This window comes from Ananas comosus, linkage group 2, assembly GCF_001540865.1.
Source record: "Ananas comosus cultivar F153 linkage group 2, ASM154086v1, whole genome shotgun sequence".
NCBI lineage: Eukaryota > Viridiplantae > Streptophyta > Magnoliopsida > Poales > Bromeliaceae > Ananas > Ananas comosus.
The window spans coordinates 3,244,363-3,266,257 of NC_033622.1; the positions used below are offsets into that span (position 1 = coordinate 3,244,363).

Consider the following 21,895-nt stretch of genomic DNA (forward strand, 5'->3'; position numbering starts at 1 on the left):
AAAGAGTGTGTATATGTGGTTTATGAATATTTTCAACCCAAATATATTATTTATTATTTTGTAATCACCTCCAAATACCTATCATTTTCGATTTGAAGATTGAAGCTCAGAGCTGTTAATTTAGGCTCACACGGATACTTACAACTCTCGACCTATGCAATAATGTTCATGAAGAGCTGGGGGAATAAAAGTTCGATAGGGAACTCCCTAATAATGTCTTGTTGGGGAGACTTAATCTGTTGCCACATGTCAATTTTACTTCCATTCAAGAGTGTGTTGGATGTTTTAACATAAAATTGAAAAAAAAAATCGAGAGAGAAAAGAATTAGAACTTTTGAATACAGACGAAATTGACATATAATAACAAATCGGGGCTCTCCAACGAGATTTTATTGGGAAGCTTGGGGAGCTTCCCATTGAAGTTTTTTTTTTGAGCCGTAACTAGGGAGAGCGCACAATGACTTAACTTGAGCAAGTGAGTGGAGAGCAGAGGAAACTACCAGAGGGCCAATCAAGTCAACCAACTAGGGTTGCTAATGCTAAGGCCATCACAGTTTTCATTGATCATTTGTCTTAGGCGTAACAAATAGAGTTTCCATGCGATAATAACATCCATAGCATCTAAAAGACCTATGCTATCTGTACACCCTTAAAGTGAGCGTATATCTTACACTCTCTCATCTAAGGGTCAAGAATAATCCTTTTCCTTGTTGATTTTTTAAAACTAAAAATTTATAAAATTTTGTGAACTTCAAAATGTTGGTTGTAAGATCTACATTCCCTTTTTGGGATATACAAATAAAACCTTTTCATCTAAAATAAAAAGTCACTAGCTAAAAAACTTTGTCCAACTGATAGATACTATCTCATTTAGAATAGTTAATAGGTATTCACCCTTCAAACACTATGACCCCAACTAAATTTTACTTCAAATGACAAGTGTCATGAATGTGGCCAATAAATATCTTAAGAAAAAATTCGTGTACAAATATTATTTATTATCTTAGCAACATTTGAACAATTAGGACAAAAATAATTCTTCATGCATATCTATACATGTATGTGTAAATCTGACCCCTCACTTATGCTAAGGTTCACAATCTTTTTTTTTTTTTTATAGTTTTTAGCACTAAAATATGACTAGCAAAAAACTAACAATCTTTAGATAAGTAGGATGCAAAATTTAGGATTAGTTTCATATAGGTCCCTGCAAACATAGTGAATGACAAATTAATCCCTACAAAGTTCAACTTTTATATATTGTCCTTACAAAACTTTTAATGTTTTCAAATATATTTTCCTGGTTTGCAATTGTTAGAGAACCGTTTATAATTTCAATTTTGCCATCATAAATATGTTCCTAAAAATACCATAGCAGTATAATATAAGAGGCGTAAAAATGTCAAAAACTAACCAAGTTTAAATATTTAACCTATGATTATCTAAAATTTTCTAACGAATTCTAACAGCAGGGATATATTTGAGAATATTAGGACTTGTGTAGATAATATATAAAAATTGAACTTTTTAAAGATATATTTGCTATTCATTATATTTGTAAGGACATGCACGAACTTAACTCTAAAATTTATATCTAGTCTAGACAATAAATACGGAGATACCATTGCTCTCCACAGAGCATGAAGAGTGCTGCTTGTGCATTTTATTATAGGATGTGCAGTGTACATCTTATAATCTAAAAATTTAATTTATTTGTAAAAATTTTAGTACTAAAATAAAAGTTTATAAGATATGTGAGTAATTAAATTAATCTGAAATTTTATGCTAATAAATAAATACATATTATAGTTGTATCAACAGTATTGTCCTCTGGACAACTCCCCCGTCATTGCGGTCGGCGGTGTACTATAAATAAATTAGTGATACCGCCTTCGATGGGGGGAGTAGGCAGTCGAGAGGTTATAAAAAAAAAACAAGGGATAAAAGACAGACAGAGAGAGAGAGAGAGAAAGAAAGAAGGAAGAAGAGATGGCGGGGGCGGTGAAGGCGGGCAGCCGGCCGCCGTGGGTGGGGCTGGCGGCGGCGGTGTGGGTGCAGGTGGCGGCCGGCAGCGGCTACAACTTCCCGCTGTACTCGCACTCGCTGAAGTCGGTGCTGGGCTACAGCCAGCAGCAGCTGACGATGCTGGGCGTGGCGAACGACGTCGGCGAGAACTTCGGCATGGTCCCGGGCGTCCTCTGCAACCGCCTGCCCCCCTACCTCGTCCTCCTCATCGGCGCCGCCTCCTCCTTCCTCGGCTACGGCCTCATCTGGCTCGCCGTCAGCCAGACCCTCCCCGGCATCCCCTACTGGCTGGTAATCTTTATTATTATTATTATTCAACCAACCCTCCCCCCTCCTTCGCTTCACCTCCTTTCCTTTTCCTTTTCCTTTCCCTTTCCTTCACACCTTTTTTCCCAATTTGGAGCTCAAACAATAGCAACAGTTTTTTTCTTCTTCTTTTTTCTTTTTATTGAGGCCTATCTAACATTAGCATACTCAGAAGTGATACTACATATTAGGAACTTGGTGCATCTTGCATTAGTTCACTGCTTCTTATAGTTACTCACTGGATACAACAAACAAATTTGGCTGCAATCTAGCCTGGAGAGATCTAAGAGACCACCTTCTAGGATGCCCATTTTTGGATATCGAGTTTAAAGAATCCTCCTCTCTCTCTCTCTCTCTCTCTCTCTCTCTCTCTCCCCCAATGGATTTGGTGCGCAAATTGAGTAACAATAGACGTTTTATTGCAATTAGGAAGTTGCTGCATCTTGGTTTTGTTAGGATGAAGAAGAGAATCTTCTTAGTTCGCCTGGGTTAATATTCAGTTGGGTTGTTTCAATCAGTAGAAAGATGGCCTTTCTATGTTTCTAATACTGTATATCTTTAGTTATTGGTTAGGCCTTATCCAGACCATTAGCAACTTGTCCAATTTGGTGGCAAGATCACTTTTTTTTTTTAGCATTTCCTCTGTGTATTTCGTGATTTGGTGCTACACTTTTCGGAGAAGATTAAAAATTATGTTTCTTTTTTTTTTTTTTTGGTTTTTCCATGGTTTTTGTGACCGATTTGAGTTATAATGAAGCTTTTTGGTATTACATTAAGTTTAATGGTTTTGTTTCCTAATTGGAAATTCTAATATCTTAATTCTTGCTTGGAGGTGAGAATGTCGGTTCACTGGGTCTTTTCAGTTAGTAGAAAGTGTGGCCTCTCTATAATCTAAATTCTAGAAATAGATACAGTTTCTTGTATCTATCTGTGCTGATTTTCTACTAATTTCTTACAACAAACGAAGTTGGTTGCTTTCCAATTTGCATAAAACAAACCTGTATTTCAGTAAGCCGGTGGCTCCCAAAGATCAGCTGGCTTAGTGTTGGCCGGATTGTTCTTGGCTCCCCCTAGAGGGTGGTTTTTGTTTAGCATCTCCTCTGTCTATTTTGTGATTTGGTGTACGCACTTAAGAATATATTTCGCCTCGGTGGAGGCATTTTTCGTTAGATTTGCTCTGTAAACTGAGATATGAGGAAGTTATAAAGTTATGATTTGATTGGTTTAGTGGGTTTATTTGAAGTAGGAAGCTCTAGCATTTTATTCTTGCTTGGAAGTTGAGAACCTCATTTCATTGGGCCTCTTTAGTTGGGAAAAAGAACGAATTCTCTGTGTTTCATTTTATTCTTGCTTGGAAGTTGAGAACCTCATTTCATTGGGCCTCTTTAGTTGGGAAAAAGAACGAATTCTCTGTGTTTCATTTTATTCTTGCTTGGAAGTTGAGAACCTCATTTCATTGGGCCTCTTTAGTTGGGAAAAAGAACGAATTCTCTGTGTTTCATTTTATTCTTGCTTGGAAGTTGAGAACCTCATTTCATTGGGCCTCTTTAGTTGGGAAAAAGAACGAATTCTCTGTGTTTCATTTTATTCTTGCTTGGAAGTTGAGAACCTCATTTCATTGGGCCTCTTTAGTTGGGAAAAAGAACGAATTCTCTGTGTTTCATTTTATTCTTGCTTGGAAGTTGAGAACCTCATTTCATTGGGCCTCTTTAGTTGGGAAAAAGAACGAATTCTCTGTGTTTCTTTAATCCTGAAAAAAAGCTTATTGTGTCTATCTATGTGGATTTGTTGCTAATTTACACAAAAACAAGTTGGTTGCCTATTGCCTTCTAGCTTGCAGAAAAAGAAAAAGCCACATTTTAGTAAGGCATTGGTGCATAAAAGAATAATCTGAGCACTCTCTATGCTGGATCAGGTTGTACCATAACAATAGAAAATCATTGCTAACATGGTGAAGGTATTTCACGTACAATGTAGGGGTGGCAATCCAGCTCGCTGTTCGTGAGCCAGCTCGTGTTCGGCTCGTTAATAAACGAGCCAAACACGAGCTGAATTTTTTGGCTCGATACTTTAACGAGCCAGCTCCTGTTCGACTCGTTTATCAAACGAGCTGAACACGAGCCGGCCCAGCTCGCTCGTGTTCGGCTCGTTTACACCCCTAGTACAATGTAAGCAATCATAGGGAGTCTAGTTTTTGAAGACAAATTATCTTCGTCCACTATAAGTTCACATAAGTTTGAGATTAGTATTTTAGATTGATCGGGTCTGCAGTGCTCGGAATTCACAACCTGCTCTGATAACAATTGCTGTAAATTCGGTGCTCACTTCGGTACCGGTTGTTGGGATTCCGCAATGGAAGTGTTAAATCGGATTTTTATTACAAACTAGTCTCCTCAGTAAAAGTTGGCGCAACCACAAAAAAAGAGAAAAACCAAATGGCAAATATAAGTGAAATAAGATGCACTAACCAAAAGAAGAATTACACTCAACTCTTCTTTTTTAATAGAGTAGTTCCATTCCGATTCCTCTTTTTGAATCTTCTCACCACTCTCTTGTCTTCTAACTCCTAGAAGACTACTCTTTCTTTCTCTCTCACATGTACCTGTACATCCAGTGCATGCAACTTGGCCTAATCTCTCTCTCTTGCCGTACGGATTACCCACCAGAGAGCACTTACATTGGCCTTACCAATCACTCAGGAGCACTTCCAGAAAACACATTATGTAAGCTTATACAAGAACATACCCCAAACTGATATGTAGCAATGGATCGGGACTCCCAACAAGGCGTTTCTGGGAAGCTCCTCGCTAAACTTTCTTTCGAGCCGGGGAGAGCACACAACGAGTTAGTTGGAGCAAGTGAGTTAAGAGTATCGGATCGTTAGCACTAACCATTAATCCCAAAAGCTCGAGCTATTAGAAATATGCAACCAATTCACTTAAAGCATACAGACACAGCGCCCACGGTTCTCGATTGTGATTCGGCCCAACCAACCTCACACCATTTCGAACATGACTAGATCCAACCTAGCCTCACGCCATTTCAAACGTGACTCGGCCTAACCTGGCCTCCCGCCACAGGGCAGGATGCTAGCCCCTTTAAGCCAACAAAGAGCAGGAGAGGAAACAAAGGGCCAATCAAGTCAATCAACTAGGGTTGCTAATGCTAAGGCCATCACAGTTTTGGTTGGATCATCTGTCTTAGGGTAACAATTGAAGTTTCTATGCAGTAATGACATCCATAGCATCTAAAAGAGGGGAAAAACTTCAGTGGGGAGCTCCCCAATGGTGCCTTGTTAAGGAGCCTCAATCCATTGCCGCGTGTAGTTTTTATCTCTATCTGAAGGTTACAATCCTTTCCTCTAGGTTTTTTTTTTGGGTTTTAGTATTAAAAAAACACCCAACGAATTATTGGATGGAGGCAAAGCTAACACGCGGCAGCAGATCGGGGGCGCCTCATTGGTGAGCTTCCTACTAAAGGTTTATCTCTAAAAGAGCTTTGTTACCTATACATTCCAACGAGGGTGGTGTGTATCTTACACCCTCTAGTCCAAGGGCCAAGAATGATTCCTTATCTTGTCGAAGATTTTTTTTTTAATACTAAAAATTTATTGGATTTTGTAAACTCTAGAATAGTGGGTCTATGATCCACACCCCCCATTTTGGAGTGTACAAGTAAAAATTTTCCATCTAAATTGAAGAAGTCACCACCAAGGAAACCTTGTCAAATTGATCGACACTACCGTCTAGGACAGTAAGTAGTATCCTCCCTTCAAACACTAACCCAAACTACATTTCGCTTCAAACGACAAGTGTTGTGCATGTGACCTATAAATATCTTAAGAAAAAAATTGTATACAAATATTATTTATTATTTTAGCAAGATTTGGATAGTTTGGACAAAAATAATGTTACGTGTATATCTATGTATATATGTGTGTAAATCTTGCACTTCATTTATGCTAAGTTTCACAAAATCTTTTTAGTTTTAAGTACTAAAAATGTGGATAGGACGAGCAAAAACATAATGGGCTTTAGATAAGTAGGGTGTAAAATTTATATCTAGTTTATAAGTATGGAGATACCATTGCTCTTTAGACAATGAAAAATGCTACTTGTACATTTTATTATAGGATGTGTAGTGTATATCTTACACTACATCATCTAAGGATTAATTTTTTTAAAAAATTAGTATTAAAATAAAATCCTATAAGATATGTGAATAAATCCGTGTTATTGAAAGCTTAGGACGTAAAATTTATGTCAATATTATAGGTGTACCGATAGTATTCTCCCTTAGACAACTACTCAGTTATTGTGGTCTGCAATGTTAAATAAATTGGTGAGACTGCCCGTAAGAGAGGAAGTAGACATTAGAGAGGTTAGAAAGAAAGAACAGAGGGATAAAAAACAAAAAGAGAGAGAGAAAGAGAGGGGGTGGGCAGAGGGCAGAGAACTAAGAAAAGATGGCGGGGGCCGTAAAGACAGCTTGCCGCCGTGGGTGGGGCTGACGGCGGCGATGTGGGTGTAGATGGTTGTCAGCAGCGCCTAGAACTTCCCACTCTACTTACAGACACTCAAGTCAATGCTGGGCTATACCCAGTAGCAACTCACCATGCTAGGCGTTGCCAACGACTTCAGCGAGAACTTCAACATAGTACCTGTTGTCACCGGCGTCCTCTGCAACCGCCTCCCTCCCTTCCTCCCTCGCTCTCCTCATCGGTGCTGCCTCCTTCTTCCTCGGCTTTGGCCTCATATAGCTCGCTATCAGCCAGTACCCTCCCTCGAATCCCCTACCGGCTGGTAATTATTATTCAAATAAACCCCCCCTCCCTCTTTCAGTTTTATTTTTTTCCCTTTCCTCCATACCTTTTTTCCTAATTTGGAGCTCAAACAATAATAAGATTTTTTTTCCTTTTTTTTTATTGAGTCCTATCTAACATTAGTAGGTAGATAAAACGGAGATGGGGCTCAGTGGGACTGTAGAAAATATTTCGTAACCCACTCATTGTGATATGTAGAAGTGATATTACATATTAGGAAGTTGTTGCATCTTGCTTTAGTTCACTACTAGTTAGTTTTCAGTTTTGGTAGAAAGAGTGGCCTTTCTTTGTTTTTAATCCTAAAAGTAGATTTAATTGATTGTGTGTACCTGTACTGATTAGTTACTAATTGGATACAACAAACGAACTTGGCTACAATCTAGCTTGGAGAGAACTAAGAGACTGCCTTCTAGGAAGCTAGTGATCCTTAAAGATCAACTGGCTCATATTTGCTCAGATTTTCTCTGTTTATGTCACGATTTAATGTATGCCCCTTTTTAGACATGGGGTTTAAAGAATCCTTCTCTTTCATTCCATGGATTTGGAGTGCAAATTGAGTAATAGCCGAAGTTTTATTGCAGTTATGAAGTTGCTGCATCTTGGTTTTGCTAGGATGAAGAAAATCTTAGTTCGCCTGAAGTAATATTCAGTTGGGTTGTTTCAATCAGTAGAAAGATGGCCTTTCTATGTTTCTAATACTGCAAATAGATATAACTAATTAAAGGTGTATATCTATGGTTACTGGTTACTACTCGCATGCAACAAACAAAGTTGGCTTTTATCTAGCTTGCGCAAAACAAACAATCCATCTTTTAGTTAGTGATCCTTCAATTCAATATGTATAGTCAGCTATATACATATACATCAGGTGGTCCTTCTCTAGCACACATCTGGGTAGTAGATGCTATCTAGTTCGCAATCCCCTTACCTTGATTAGTCACCGGCATTGAGGGATTTGAAATAAAAACAATAATTAGGGGGCGTGAGAACTACTTAAAAATAGTTACTAGTGGGTATATTTAATGACAGCAACGACCTACACCACTTTGTCTATCAAAAGCATCGATAGTAAAAACTAAACTGAATAAAAAACGATTACTAAACTAGAATAAACAACTGTTATCATACCTCTACAAATAAATTCTGGGAACTGTAAATCAGGTATCATACGCATCAACTGAAATAATTGATAATAATAACCAATGCGATGTCACCCAATCACACCGATCGACTCATAAGTCTGGCCAAGCCTGCGCCGCCTCATTTCTAGCCTCCACCTATAGTGGTTTGCTACATGTAGACTATTGTTTGAACTGTCTCATTAGGCCAGTCTTTGGAGGGCCACTCGTAGGGCGCGACTCCAATCGAGTATCAAATATCATCTCACTGTCAAGCTTAATTTGCCTTTTGTAGGCTGTAGTCGTATACGATGATCAACAAGACATAATCATACTATCCACGTGCCTCTTGGCATTCTCATATCAATTGTCTTTTACAGTTTATTTGCCTTTTGGTATTTTTGTTTCCAATTTTTCACGTCTATCGTGTCTCCTGACATCTTTTACATTTTCTCACATATTGCAATACATAAATATGACTCAGAAAAATTGGTCTTAAATAATAGAACATGCAGGATATCTACATATAGTATATCACTTGCTATATTCACATAATCTCCCTATTATATTTTCCAGCACAATCAAGGTAGAAGTCTCAGTGATACTACCATCACAATTATATCAATAGATCACCTATATCTCACAGAAACATGCATATATAGACATAGAGATTAGTGTGTTGGTTTCAGCAACAAAATACCCACCTGAAAACGCTCCAAGGAAGGTACGAACACCCCATGTCTCCATAGCACCACCAATCCCAACAGGAAAACTCTGTTAGGATTTTGGTTAGATTTGTAGTTGATTCCTAGTTGAATCAGGATAAATATTTAAATCCATTAGAGATAAATTAATTTGAATTTAGATATTAATTAGAGTAAGATTCCTAATTATATTAGGATTGGGTACGTTCTAGTGGATGCATTGTATATAGCATAGGTGGAGTTGAAGCTTCATAGAGAGTACAGCCAAGTTGAGGTTACTCTCAGGGGTGTGTATGATTGAGTCTTGAAGCCTTGGTGTGTCCGTACAGGAGAGGGAGCTTAGGCCGGGTTGCATGCACTTTGTGGATGGGTGCATGTGAGAGAAAAAATAGAGTAGTCTTCCTTTTGGGTTTATAGAAGATGAGAGAGGGGTGAGAGATTCAGAAAGAGGGCTCGGGTTGAAGCTACTCTGTATAGAAGAGGAGTCGGGTGTAATTTTTTTCCTGGTTAATGAATCTTATTTCACTCGTATTTTTTGTTCGATTTTATCTCTCTTTTGTGGTTGTGCTAGCAGTAGCTTTCTGTTGAGGAGACGGGTTTATAGTAAAAAATTCGATTTGACGTTTCTGTTTCGGAATCCCAACTACTGGTGGTGGCGGAGCAAGTACCGGATCAACAACAGTCTGTATCAGAGCGGGTTGCGGATTCTCAAAATCTGGTATCAGACGAGTATTAGATTCTCAACAAACTCAACCCACTTAGCTCCTAAATCAACAAGTATGATCTTCAATCACCAGTTGCTATATCATAATTAATTAAAATTCCATTTTCAAACTTTAAACACATCCATTACTTATCTCAAATCCAACATAAAAATGGAAGAAGACCTCAGCTAAAATCACCCAAGAGTCTCCTTCTTCTCCTACATTAGCAATTTTAGCTACGATGACTCCCCAGATCAAAGTAAGGATCAACTTCTAGGCCCTCTCAAGATAAGTCCTAAACTTAAGTAGGAGGAGAAAGAGAAGAGAAATGGTAAAGAACAAAGTCTCTTTCAGCTGTAATATGAAGGAGCTGAGAATGTTTGGCGTATTTGTAGGCTTGTAATATTAGCAAAACAGCCCTCAAACAATCCTAAACTCACTCTCAGCCCGAAACACAATTCGTGTGCTCGGAACCACAATCGGGCGTTTGAAACCTCATAGTCCAATGGTTTCGGGTGTCTTGAGTTTGCACTTGATTGCCCGAAACTGTCGTAACATTTCTAGCTTAGCCTTTTGAGCTCCCGGATGGTGTCTGAAACTCACAAAGTGACTCACCTGCTCACCACTTGTCGCTTTTCACAGTCTCATCATCAGACTTTGGGGCTGCTACAATACCTCCAGGCGCCCGCAACATCGCTTGAGCAGTGACTTCACCTTTTTAGACCAACGTGTGACGCATTTGGGCGTCCGGAACCTTCATACAAGCATTTCGAGCGTCCGGACCACTATCTGGATCTTCCGAATCCACCTACTCCTCAGCTCAATACTTCCAGGCGCCCACAACACTTTTCGGATGTTTGGAACTACTCTGAAACCCAATTTTCAGTGGAATCCACTTTCAAGTTCTGTTTTCGCATCCATTTGCACCAAAACGGATCAAACTCAACCCAAAGCTCTTCAGAAGTGCTAATCAGCATCGCATACTGGGACCTTGCCAATTTGCGAATGTCTAGCATATTACATGAATATTGAATTTAAATGTTCGAGGAGCAAAATATAAATTTCCAAAAAATTTAGGAACTAGTAGTGCAATTTACCTTTTCTTTTCCTTCAAATTTCTGCTGGTATGATCTAGACAACTACCATAGTCACTCTCCTTTCCTCTGTTATAAATAAATTGAGAAGCTGGGGACGGAGAGTGGGTTGGGGGGGTGGGGCGCATTTTTTTTTTTCTTCTTTTTGGGTAGCTGGGTGGGGGAGGGTGATTGTGGGTGGGTGGCTGGCGCTGGGGGCGGATAGTGGGTTAGGGAATAGGGTTGGGGTAGGAGCTCGTGCGGTGGTGAAGGTGGGGAGCCAGTCGACTTGGTTGGGTTTGGTTTCAGAAGTGTGGCTATAGGTGGTAGCAGGTGGCTTCGATGCTAATGCTGTTGGCTATAGGATGGTCTCCAGTGTGCTTTGCAAGTATGTACCCCCAGCTCATCCACCTCATCAGCACTGATAACTTCTTACTTAGGTTCAGCCTCACCTTGCTTGCTATTGGCTGAACTATCGACAAAGTATCAGTCAAAGCCAAAACTATCAGTCAAAGCCAAAACTTTTTTTCAAAAGTGCGTAGTAACATGCTTAATCCTTATTTTTAGAAATCTACAAAAACATGATTTTTCTTATACTCAAAATATTTTTCTATATTACTTTGCAAAAAACTAACGGGTGTCTGGTCACTTACTTCCAAATAATCAAAGTATTAATTGGTCAAATTGCCAAAAATCAAACTATCAATTGGACCCTTCAAAGACGGTGAAGAAAAAGACGACGAAGAAAAAGACGGCGATCAAGGTGCCGTTGATGGTGAACAAAAATAGCGCCGACAATGATCATGAAGCACAATGGCGGGCAACGACTGCAGCAACACAATGTAAGAGGACGAGAGAAGATCAAGAGTCCGAGCGCGCGGGTGCGCGTGAGACATACGGCGCACGGTGAGAGAGAGAGAGAAAGAGAGAGAGAGAGAGAGATTAAAAAAAAAAAGGATGGAGCAGATCAAAAATGAGAAAATAAAAGGCGGCTAGGTCTCCACTTAGGAGAAAAGAGAGAGAGATGGCCAAAAATTAATTAGGGTTAATATGCACAAAATGCTACCGAGCCACTCTACTAATACAAATTGCCAAAAAGTCCACATTTCAAAATTAAGGGGCCTAAACAAATTATTATTAAGTTTGGGGTATTACAAGATTCCCATTCTTGTTTCCTTTGATATTCTATGACCAAATGTAAATTTATTTTGGTTTTTTGCATGGTTCTTGTATCCGAAATCCAAATTGAGTTGTAATGAAGTTATTGAGTAGCTTATTCTTGTTTGGAAGCGAGTGTGTCAGTTCACTGTCTTTTTAGTTAGTAGAAGGTGGCCTCTCAATACTCTAATTATAGAAAAAGATAGAATTACTTGTGATATATGTCGTTTGTTATTATTTTCAGACCTCAGACAAAGTTGGATTCTTTCTATTTTGCAGAAAACAAGCAAACCATATTTTAAAAAGCTTATGTTCCTTAAAATTCAAAAGAAGTAATCATTTTTTAGTATCCTTAGTTATTTTTGTAGAAAATTTAAGCAATCACTCTGTCACGCCCCGGGACCCAGCGAAAGCCCGCCCAATGCGTGTTCAGACCCGCGATATGCCTACAACATATAAGGCGTCTACAACAAAGCGATAATTAAAGCAATAATAACCAGCATCTAGAGATATCAGAGCATGATTACAACTAAATTCTAATGGCAAGTATAATAGTAAAAGAACTAAACAACTAACATAAACCACAAAGGTAAATACATCAAATTCCAAGTATAAGAGCTAGATATGCAAAAATGGTGGTCTCTACATAAGGTACAAAACTCTCAACCTCTCCAAATAAAACAAAAAGAGAGGTGAACCACCTAATAGTGAAGCTCCTCACAACTAGCTAGAGGCAATACCTTTGTCGCGATCCCGAGCCTCTTCCGGCGTGGAAGGCTCTGAAATAAAAATAACAAAACAGAGGGCGTGAGAATTATTAATCAATAGTTCTCAGTGGGCAAGCCGCTGACTTCAGCGAAATACACCACTAGGCGATGGAGGCATAAGTGGTAAGTTCTAACATTTAGATGAAATGAACGACATGTATATTAAGCATGAATAAAACTTGCAAAACTACTATGCCTCTACTTAACATGATTTTTGCACAAGTATAATTGCTATTCTAACATGAATGAGCATACATAGATATAAGTAGCATGATGTCCACAATGCAACTAGTAGAACGTCAACATTTACAAATAGTCTAATGTCCATTTTGCATTTTAGTTCAACGTTGTTCCAATTATATAGGATCTACTCAAGGTATTCCAGCTTGCGCTGTGCCTAATGGCCCCGTGATAGTCAACATTCCCACCCTAGGAATGAGCCTCTCCCACGGCATCCCATTACGGCGCCCAATCCCGCACGGACGAGCATATGTCGCGATGGCTATCTTCGGAGTGCCAGCTTGTGGAGAGCGACCCTCACAAGCATGTGCGAATGAGCACAATGGCAAGCAAGTGTAATCATTCGTCTCGAGTCCAATATCATTATGTCTAAAATATGGTATAAAGGCTAGTGACCCAAAGGCCTATCACTATGTCATAATGTAGAAGTTTAACCATTCACTAGGTTGCATGTCTCTTTATGGCATTTTTTGTCCACTAGGTTCAACATGAGTTCTATGTCCAAGAGCATATTATTCTAGTCATTTTTCTTACATGAAACATGATTCCAAGTCACATAGAAGAATGCTAATCACATGCATGATTTCTATACACAACTCTACCACATAGAGGTCAAATTTTCATGTTACATAATATATGCATTTTAAGTATTGTAAAATTCACATGTGCTCTATCTAGCGTGAATATGTATGAATTTTTATTTTTATACCAAGAAAAACAACATATGGAGAGTTCACCCATTTTGATGAGGTCAAACCCGCCAAGAACTCCTCGCAACCCTTTCGTTTGCGCCAACGAAGGTGTCTATTAGTCTCCTAGCTCTCTAAAGGAAATTCTAAGAAAGTTAAATGCAAGGAAAGAACACTCCTAGGTTCAAACATTAACCAACCCAAGAAGAGGGCAAAACTCACCTTGTATGGTGAAAACCTCTCTCAATCTCCAAATGAGAGCTAGAACCCTTCAAATCCAACCCAAGTGAAGGTTCTAAACCAAATAATTGACCTCCAAAAGCTACAAATCAAAAATCCCCAAATAAACCCTAGATTTCTCATTTCTAGGTTTATTCACAAAAATCCTTCAAAGATATGATCTAGAGAGAAGATCAAGCTTACTAACCTCTCTTGAAGTCCCAAACCTAGCTAGGAAGGTGCTAGAGTTGAAGTTTTCTCTTCCAACAAGCTCCAAACAAAGCTCCAAAGTTTCTCCAATGGTGGAAACCCAACATGAAGCAAGGAGGAGAAGAAAAAAGAGATCAAAACAAGTTAAAACCAAGAAAAATAGGAGAAAAACCAAGGGAGAGGGTCCTCACCTGTTTCTCCACGTACTAGGGCTCAAAAGAGTCCTCAACGAGCTGTGGAGGGGTTATATAGAATTGCAATATTTGCAAAAACACCTTCCAACAACGTGCAGTCTGTACTGCACTGTGTACCGGTGACACGGGGAAGTGTCACCGATTAACAAGCAGCAGCCTGTGCAACCCGAGCCTCGGGTTGGCGTAAAAATACACCGGGTACCGGTACCAGCCCGATGCAGTACCGGTACCAGGTCCAGTACCGGTACGGGGCCGGTACTCAGCCCTGTAGAGGTAAACCCGAGAGCAGCCCAATTTCCTGCACTTTAGAGGTTTGGTGCTAAGTTTTAAACCTCGCTCCTCGGGATGCGAGCCATAGGTCGGAACATAGTCTACGACCCTCTAGAATATCTGGAAAAACTCGAAACACAGATCAAACACTCGAACTTTGCAATTTGCTAAAGTTCAGTGTGTTACACACTCAGACTCGGATTTCTTCATCAAAGTGCGTGCCTCTAATAGTATTTATGTTGATTTATAATTATTAAAATTTTTAGATTTCTCAACTAAGCTTTTGGGCGATAATATGGTCTAGTGACAGCTGAAGAGTACAACTAAGCTGCTATTATGTGCAAAAGAAGTATAGATATTTTTTGCTTGCCATTTGGCCATTTGTTGACTTGTAACCCTTTGACCTCTGATGTGTAATTAAATTGTTCCATCTCTTAACCCCATATTATGATGATAAACTATAGGCCTTTGACATGTCACATACATCCAAAATTGAATATTACAGTATGATCTTATGTTGACCGGCTGGGTACTTCTTTTTTTTCTTTTTTTTTTTTTTTTTTTAAAGGAANTATATAATTTTTTTTTTTTTTTTTTTTTTTTTTTGAAAGGAATGTAAAGGGTATTTCCTATACATTTCATTGAATGAAATAAGAGTTACATGTAAAACAAGTATAAATTATAATTGTTGGGGGCTGAGTAGGCCCGCAGCAATAATTGATCCCCCAAATTGAACCCCCAGTTACAAAAATTTGAACCACATTAGTGCATCATTGTGAGATACTCGAGCTAGCTCTTCAGATGATCTATACAACCCATTGAAAATTCTATTGTTGCGCTCCTTTCATAAGTTCTAGCATATAGCAGCAAATGACGAGTCAATTTTACGTTGCAGTTTAGCCGATACTTTTCCCCTCATTTGGATCCAAGTGGAAAGAAAGACACCATCTGACTATAGTAGAGGCCAGTGGGTATATTTTGAGAGTTTTCCGCATTCGGCCCAAGCGAGCTTGGAATAATCACAGTAATTAGAGAGGTGTATAGCTGTTTCAGGTTCTCTGCTGCATAGCGGGCAGCTCGGTGGATGTGGCCATCCCTTCCTAATTAGATTATCGGCCGTTAGTATTTTCCCTCTAGAAGCCAACCACATAAAGATTTTTGCAGAGAGTGGGGCTTTAGTATTCCAGATGATGGATGCAGAAAAATCCTTAATGCCGCCAAAACTTAGGGAATTATATGCAGACTTGGCAATAAAAATCCCATTACTTGTCCTTCTCCAAATAATTGTGTCCTCTTCATCAGTTAATGTTGTAGCCTCCAAGATGTTGTTGAGCTGCATTAGTTTCAAGAATCCATCCGAAGAGAGGGGGGCTCTGTATTCATGAACCCAAGCCTCATGTTGGAGAAACTGTGCGATGGTAGCTTCTTGATCAACAACAAAAGAGAATAGAGTTGGGAAAGCTATGCAGGGGGAGTTAACGATATCCAAAGACCATTTATTATACCATAGCGAACATAGATTTCCATTACCGAGATTCCAAAACGTAGAGGTGTTGAACAATGGGCTTAGTTTCATGATGTGCTTCCAAAAATGAGATATTCCACACCCTGTGGTGGCAATCGGGTTGGAAGGGTGTGTAGAGTGATAATACTTGTGCCTAATCAATTTTGTCCAGGGTAAGTCTGGCCGAGAGTGGAGTTTCCACCACCATTTGCAACACATTGCCGAATTTTGACTGGAAAGGTTTTTAATACCTAGCCCACCCATTGTTTTGGGTTGACATACAATGTTCCAATTTACGAGGCAATGGCCAGCGCTTGTAGTGGGTCCGCCTTTCCAAAGAAAATTCTGTCGCATGCGGTCAATAGTTTGTACCACCTTCATTGGGAGTTGAAAGAAAGCCATATAATAGGAAGGCAAAGCTGAGAGGACTGAATTGATGAGCGTTAATCTACCTCCTCTCGATAGGATCTATTTTTAAGCTTAGATGTTTAAATTAACTGTCATGATTTCATCTACAGTAATGATCAATTTGTATTGATTGACTTGGTTTTGGTTGTTTTGAATTCTGAATTCTGTATCTGCAAGTTGACTCAACTCTTTTGCAATATTGGCCTCTTAATGTATTGTATATGTCCTAAGGCTAGTTAATAGGGTTTGTTGGGTACTATGAGATCATTGAGATGCCAAATGATATTATACTCTTTAGGACTCAGTAGATGAGTAGAGTGAACTATGCTATACTTATCAGAGAGCCAATTTCCCAATCCTGTTTCTTAGAAGCTCTTGCTTCAAAATGCACATTTAAGAAACTTCTAAGTATACTCAGTGGAGTCTTTGTTGTCATCGGTATGCGACTTAAAAATTTAAAATAGAGGTTAGTATCTGCTGTTGAACTACTACAGGTTAGTTGTTTAGGCATCCTTCTGTAGACAAGTTCTGGCACCTTCCATTTGGGTGGAGAATATTGGTCTACATTTGATTTATTTATAGATGGCTATATTTCCTCCGGTTGTATGAGGGCTTAACGTTACTTGTCTTTGATTACCTTCCATTTGTGTTGTCGGATCGTTGGCGCTAACCATTAATCACAAAAGCTTGAGCTGTTAGAAATACGCACTAATTCGCTTAAAGCATACAGATATAGCGCCCACGGGTCCCATTTAAGCCAACATGTGTCACTTCAGAAAACTCAGACTTGGTTTTGCTTTTTACATGGCCAGGCAAAAATGGAAAATACAATGAATAACCAACGAACTTGTAGCAACTCCACAGATAAGTTGAAAACTCGGAGTTAATCTTATGTAATGTATCCATTCCACCTACAATTTGGAATATTTGACAATATTAGGCCTTTGCTGGAATAAACACTTTAACTAAGTTGTTCAATTAACTAATAAAAAATAATTATTCTTGGTTTTGTATCAACTGCACCAAGTCCTCCCTATTTCCTTGCAAGTCTTTTGTTTAACTGTGAATTATAAGTAACAAATGTAACATTAAAGTCAATTATACAGCAAGCTATGCTAACAACATTTATTAAGCTTTTTTAATCTGCCTGCAATGATTTTCCCTTAACACACTTCCATTTGCTAGTTCCAGGAGTCATCTGTTATTCTATATTACTATGTCACTTTGTATGTTGAGAACAACATCTCAAATGAACTTCTCCTTTGAACATGCAATTTTCTTGCTGAGGAACACACATGAATATCATCCAGTTTCATAGCTGTGTTAAGCTAGAAGTAATTTCCTTTGTCCTTCCTAAATCAATTTAGTGCTGACAGAGTATTCCAGATGATGAAGTTGGTTCTACTTGTTACTCTTTTTAAGAAATTTATTCCTTTTTTTTTATTAGTAGTCGAAATCATTTGCTTGCTTCCCTGAATCTTATTCTCCTTTGCTTGAAATTGGAAAAAGGAAAAAAAGGTAGAAGACATGTACTACAGCTGTTAGCAATTTGATTTTATTGATGTAAGAATCAACATATTTATTAAGAATTACCTTTGTATGCAACCTGCATCTTGGTTCTAAATGATGTAACTAGCACAATTCTTCTACCTGTTGTGGCAGTTATGGATTGCGTTATGCATTGCTACCAACAGCAGTGCATGGCTGGGCACAGCCGTTCTTGTAACCAACATGAGGAACTTCCCTCTTAGCAGAGGCGCTGTCGCCGGCATCCTCAAGGGATATGTTGGTCTTAGTGCTGCTGTATACACCGTATTATACACCGGAGTGCTCCACAACTCATCGACCAAACTTTTACTGTTTCTTACTTTGGGGATTCCTGCTATATGCCTCGCGATGATGTACTTTGTGAGGCCGTGCACCCCGGCACTCGAAGATGACTCAACAGAACACGGCCATTTTCTTTTTACACAAATTTCAAGTGTAGTTCTTGGTGTTTATCTTCTCACAGCTACAATACTGGATGATGTTCTCTCGCTAAGTCATGCTGTTACCTATGCTCTGTTTGGCGTGATGATACTCCTCCTCCTTGCTCCCCTCGCAATTCCAATTAAGATGACGCTCTATCGAAGTACTCGAAAAAGAGCTAGTTTGATCGGACCGTCCAGCTCTTCAGATCGTTTATCGGCTGGAGACCAAGACAAGTCCGAGCCGTTGCTTGCTGCCTCTTCTTCAACAACAAATCTTGGGGACCCTGATGATTCTTCTGATATCGATATGCTTTTGGCTGAGGGGGAGGGGGCGGTGAAAAAGAAAAGGAGACCTAAAAGAGGAGAGGATTTTGAATTCCGTGAAGCTTTGATTAAAGCTGATTTCTGGCTTTTGTTCACAGTATACTTTCTTGGGGTCGGCTCAGGCGTCACCGTTCTCAACAATCTAGCGCAAATCGGGATTGCGACGGGTGCAGACGATACCACTATCTTGTTGTGCCTCTTCAGCTTTTGCAATTTTGTCGGCCGGCTTGGTGGTGGTGTTGTCTCTGAGCATTTTGTGAGGTATTTTAATTTTATTTTCAATGTTCAAATTTTGCAATTTCATTTTATTTTTCAATTGAAGTCTGTCCACAAGACCAACTTCTATGTGGCCTGGTTTTCGAACAGCTTCTCTATTCCAAAAGGAATAAGCTTTATACAAACCAAGATTTTAAGTAACAAGAGATTTTGCCGTGGAAGGAAAGTTAGATTTAGCTTTTGGACTCTAAAAGCAGAAGCTTCTATTTAAGTTTCTGCTTCTGCTTCTGCTACAGTAAGTTGTAGAGATGACTTCAATAAAAGAACTATTAATGCCTTTTCGTATAGCTCTACTCAGATAGTAGTTTTCTAAAAGCTCCAGCAGAGCAAAACAATCCCAAAAAGTGATAAGAAGCTGATCGATGGGTCAAATTTCATGCAGGTCAAGAATGCTTCCTCGGCCTGTTTGGATGGCATGCGCACAAGTAATCATGGTCATATCTTACCTTCTCTTCGCTTCTGCTCTCAATGGTACTCTTTACGCCTCAACTGCGCTACTCGGAATCTGCTACGGGGTGCAGTTCTCCGTCATGGTTCCAACAGTATCTGAGCTGTTCGGGTTGAAGCACTTTGGAATGATGTACAACTTCATGCTACTAGGGAATCCGCTCGGCGCGCTCTTGTTCTCTGGATTCCTCGCAGGATACGTGTATGATAAGGAGGTGGCGAAGCAGAACCCTGGATTATTCGACAACTCCAGCGTTTCCTGTGTGGGGCCAAATTGCTTTCGGCTCACCTTTTTGGTTCTAGCTGGTGTTTGCTCGCTAGGAACTTTGTTGAGCGTAATTTTGACGGTGAGGATAAGGCCAGTCTACCAGATGCTGTATGCAGGTGGATCATTCAGACTGCCGCGAAGTTCGCTGCATTGATGATAGATTCCGTGTCTTGCTACTCATTTAAGTGTTGTAGTATAACCCTTTTTGTAGTAGTGTGGACTATGATGTGTTTGCGTTCTTTTATATAACGTGCATTAGTTGAGAAACTTCTTTACTACCCAGGAGATAATTTGCAAAATCTCGGGAGAAGTTTACGGCAGTGATTAAAGAAGCCTTTAACAGTTTCTCATTAAGAATCACAGAAATTAACGGTATAGTAATACTTGAGGAGTGATATTAGTCTATGTATTACTAGCGTGAGGCTGTAATAGGACGATGCGGACCTTATTATTGTGTAACAAAGATGTGCAACCGTATATTAATCAGCTATTTTGTGCGTTTGCAACTTTGTCAAACTAATTGCATTATGCGTGCTATTTATTAGTTTCTTTGTTGCTCATGGCCTCATTAGTACATGTGAAATCTTGATATTTTGTAAGTACATTTTTGAGTGTTGTGAGTTTGTTTCAAGAATGTTGTGTGTTGAAATTGTTTCAAGTTTCAACAACTTGTGTCCCAAGATTTTTAACTTCTAAGACTTTTCTGGGGATAAGGAAGAGACGGTAGGCATTTTTGGTGACAACAGCGATCGTCGTCTTCCATCTGATGGTTTATAAAATGATGCTTTTGGAATAAGAGAGGAGATTAAACATAAATAATTGAGTTCAGATATCAACAAATCATAACTTAATTTCTTGTGAATCATTCATGTGTTTGTTGGGAAATACCTGTTTAATTGATGCTTGCTAAAAACAGCAGCAGAAACAACTGATCATTTGTATTATTGTGTGTTTGTGCATGATATAACAGTTATTGTGTATCCTATCCATGTGTGATTTTATAGTTCTTCCATTGAAGTTGCACTATTTTCTTCATCAATCTATCAAGGAAATTGGGCTGTTTTTTGGGTGATTTAAAAACCACCCTGCATCATGTGTTCATTTATTGTAAGACCGGAAACCGAATTTCTTTTTGTTCCTAATGAAGCACTTTCTCCCTAAGCCATTTTGAGAGAGATGATTTATTTGGCATTTGAGTTGTGAAAATTTAGTACAATTTTCGTTCTGCGATCTTGCGTTTGATCCACTGACGCCTATTTTAATTGCATTCATTCAGACTACAACAATTTATACTTTTATGTAAGTTCCATGATACAAAATTAGTTTGTTGTGGAACTTGAGTATCAAAATATGTAGAGTTTAGTGAACTAATTTGGCCTACCCATTGCTTCTAACTACTTAATGATCTCACAAGTAGGCAGGGCAGTTAGGTTACAGCTTTAAACAATGAAAGTTACAGGTACTACCAACTTGTACTCTCTTGTAGCTAGGGAGCTGTTAAGAGGAATCCTAACAAATAGCTGGTTCACATGATTGAGGAGCATTTGGTTCTGTATTAATTAATCTCTTACACCTAGTAAATTAGGTTTAATAAAATAAAAACAGAGCTATTGATTATCTGCATCTTTTCTCCTCAGAATTTCTGATTAGCATTGTACCGTTGTAAAACTTATTTTAATCTCTCAAGATTTTCAGAATTTGTCGCATAGTTCTAGTTTACTTTTCAAATTTTGGGCGAAGAATTCTTCTTGCAGAATTAATGCATAGAAAATTTCTGTACACTCAAATAACAGTTTGTTAAGTAAAACTCTAACGTTAGATAATAAAGAAAAAATCTTATTGATATTTTCTACAATCTATTAAATTAGCTTACAGTACTTCAAGGGAATCAAATTTTATGCATACAAAAAATTTTCTACGTACTGAATCTGCAGAAAATATGTGCCCTAATTTGTGTAGCTAAATGTGTTATGAAAAAGCCACATCTATGGATTGGACTATTCAAAAGAAGGTTGATCAACCACACAGCAGTAGTATGTTGAATTGCTTTTATTATTGTCCTACATTTGCAAAGACTAGGCAAAAGATTCAACACGGCAGTGTATAAAGAGAAATGCTAAATCTACTTTGGTTCTTCAATTAATTCAGGTATAAATAGCAGATGCCCTAGGTGTTTTTTGTCACTTTGGTCCTTCAATT

The 21,895-nt window shown here is 38.8% G+C and overlaps 1 protein-coding gene across 1 annotated transcript; it reads left to right on the forward strand.

The window, feature by feature from the left end:
* LOC109703991 (protein NUCLEAR FUSION DEFECTIVE 4) lies at positions 1,838-20,245 on the forward strand. Its single transcript, XM_020224739.1, has 3 exons — positions 1,838-2,316; positions 18,074-18,966; positions 19,364-20,245. Exons 1-3 carry the CDS (start codon positions 1,990-1,992, stop codon positions 19,848-19,850), a joined length of 1,707 nt encoding a protein of 568 aa, XP_020080328.1. The 5' UTR covers positions 1,838-1,989; the 3' UTR covers positions 19,851-20,245.

What these genes read in the sequence shown, in the direction of transcription:
- LOC109703991 (XM_020224739.1), top strand. Translation starts at nt 1,990, where the DNA reads ATGGCGGGGGCGGTGAAGGCGGGCAGCCGGCCGCCGTGGGTGGGGCTG. An exon ending in CCGGCATCCCCTACTGGCTG is followed by an intron (nt 2,317 to 18,073) that starts GTAATCTTTATT and finishes CTGTTGTGGCAG; the next exon opens with TTATGGATTGCGTTATGCAT. An exon ending in GTCTCTGAGCATTTTGTGAG is followed by an intron (nt 18,967 to 19,363) that starts GTATTTTAATTT and finishes AATTTCATGCAG; the next exon opens with GTCAAGAATGCTTCCTCGGC.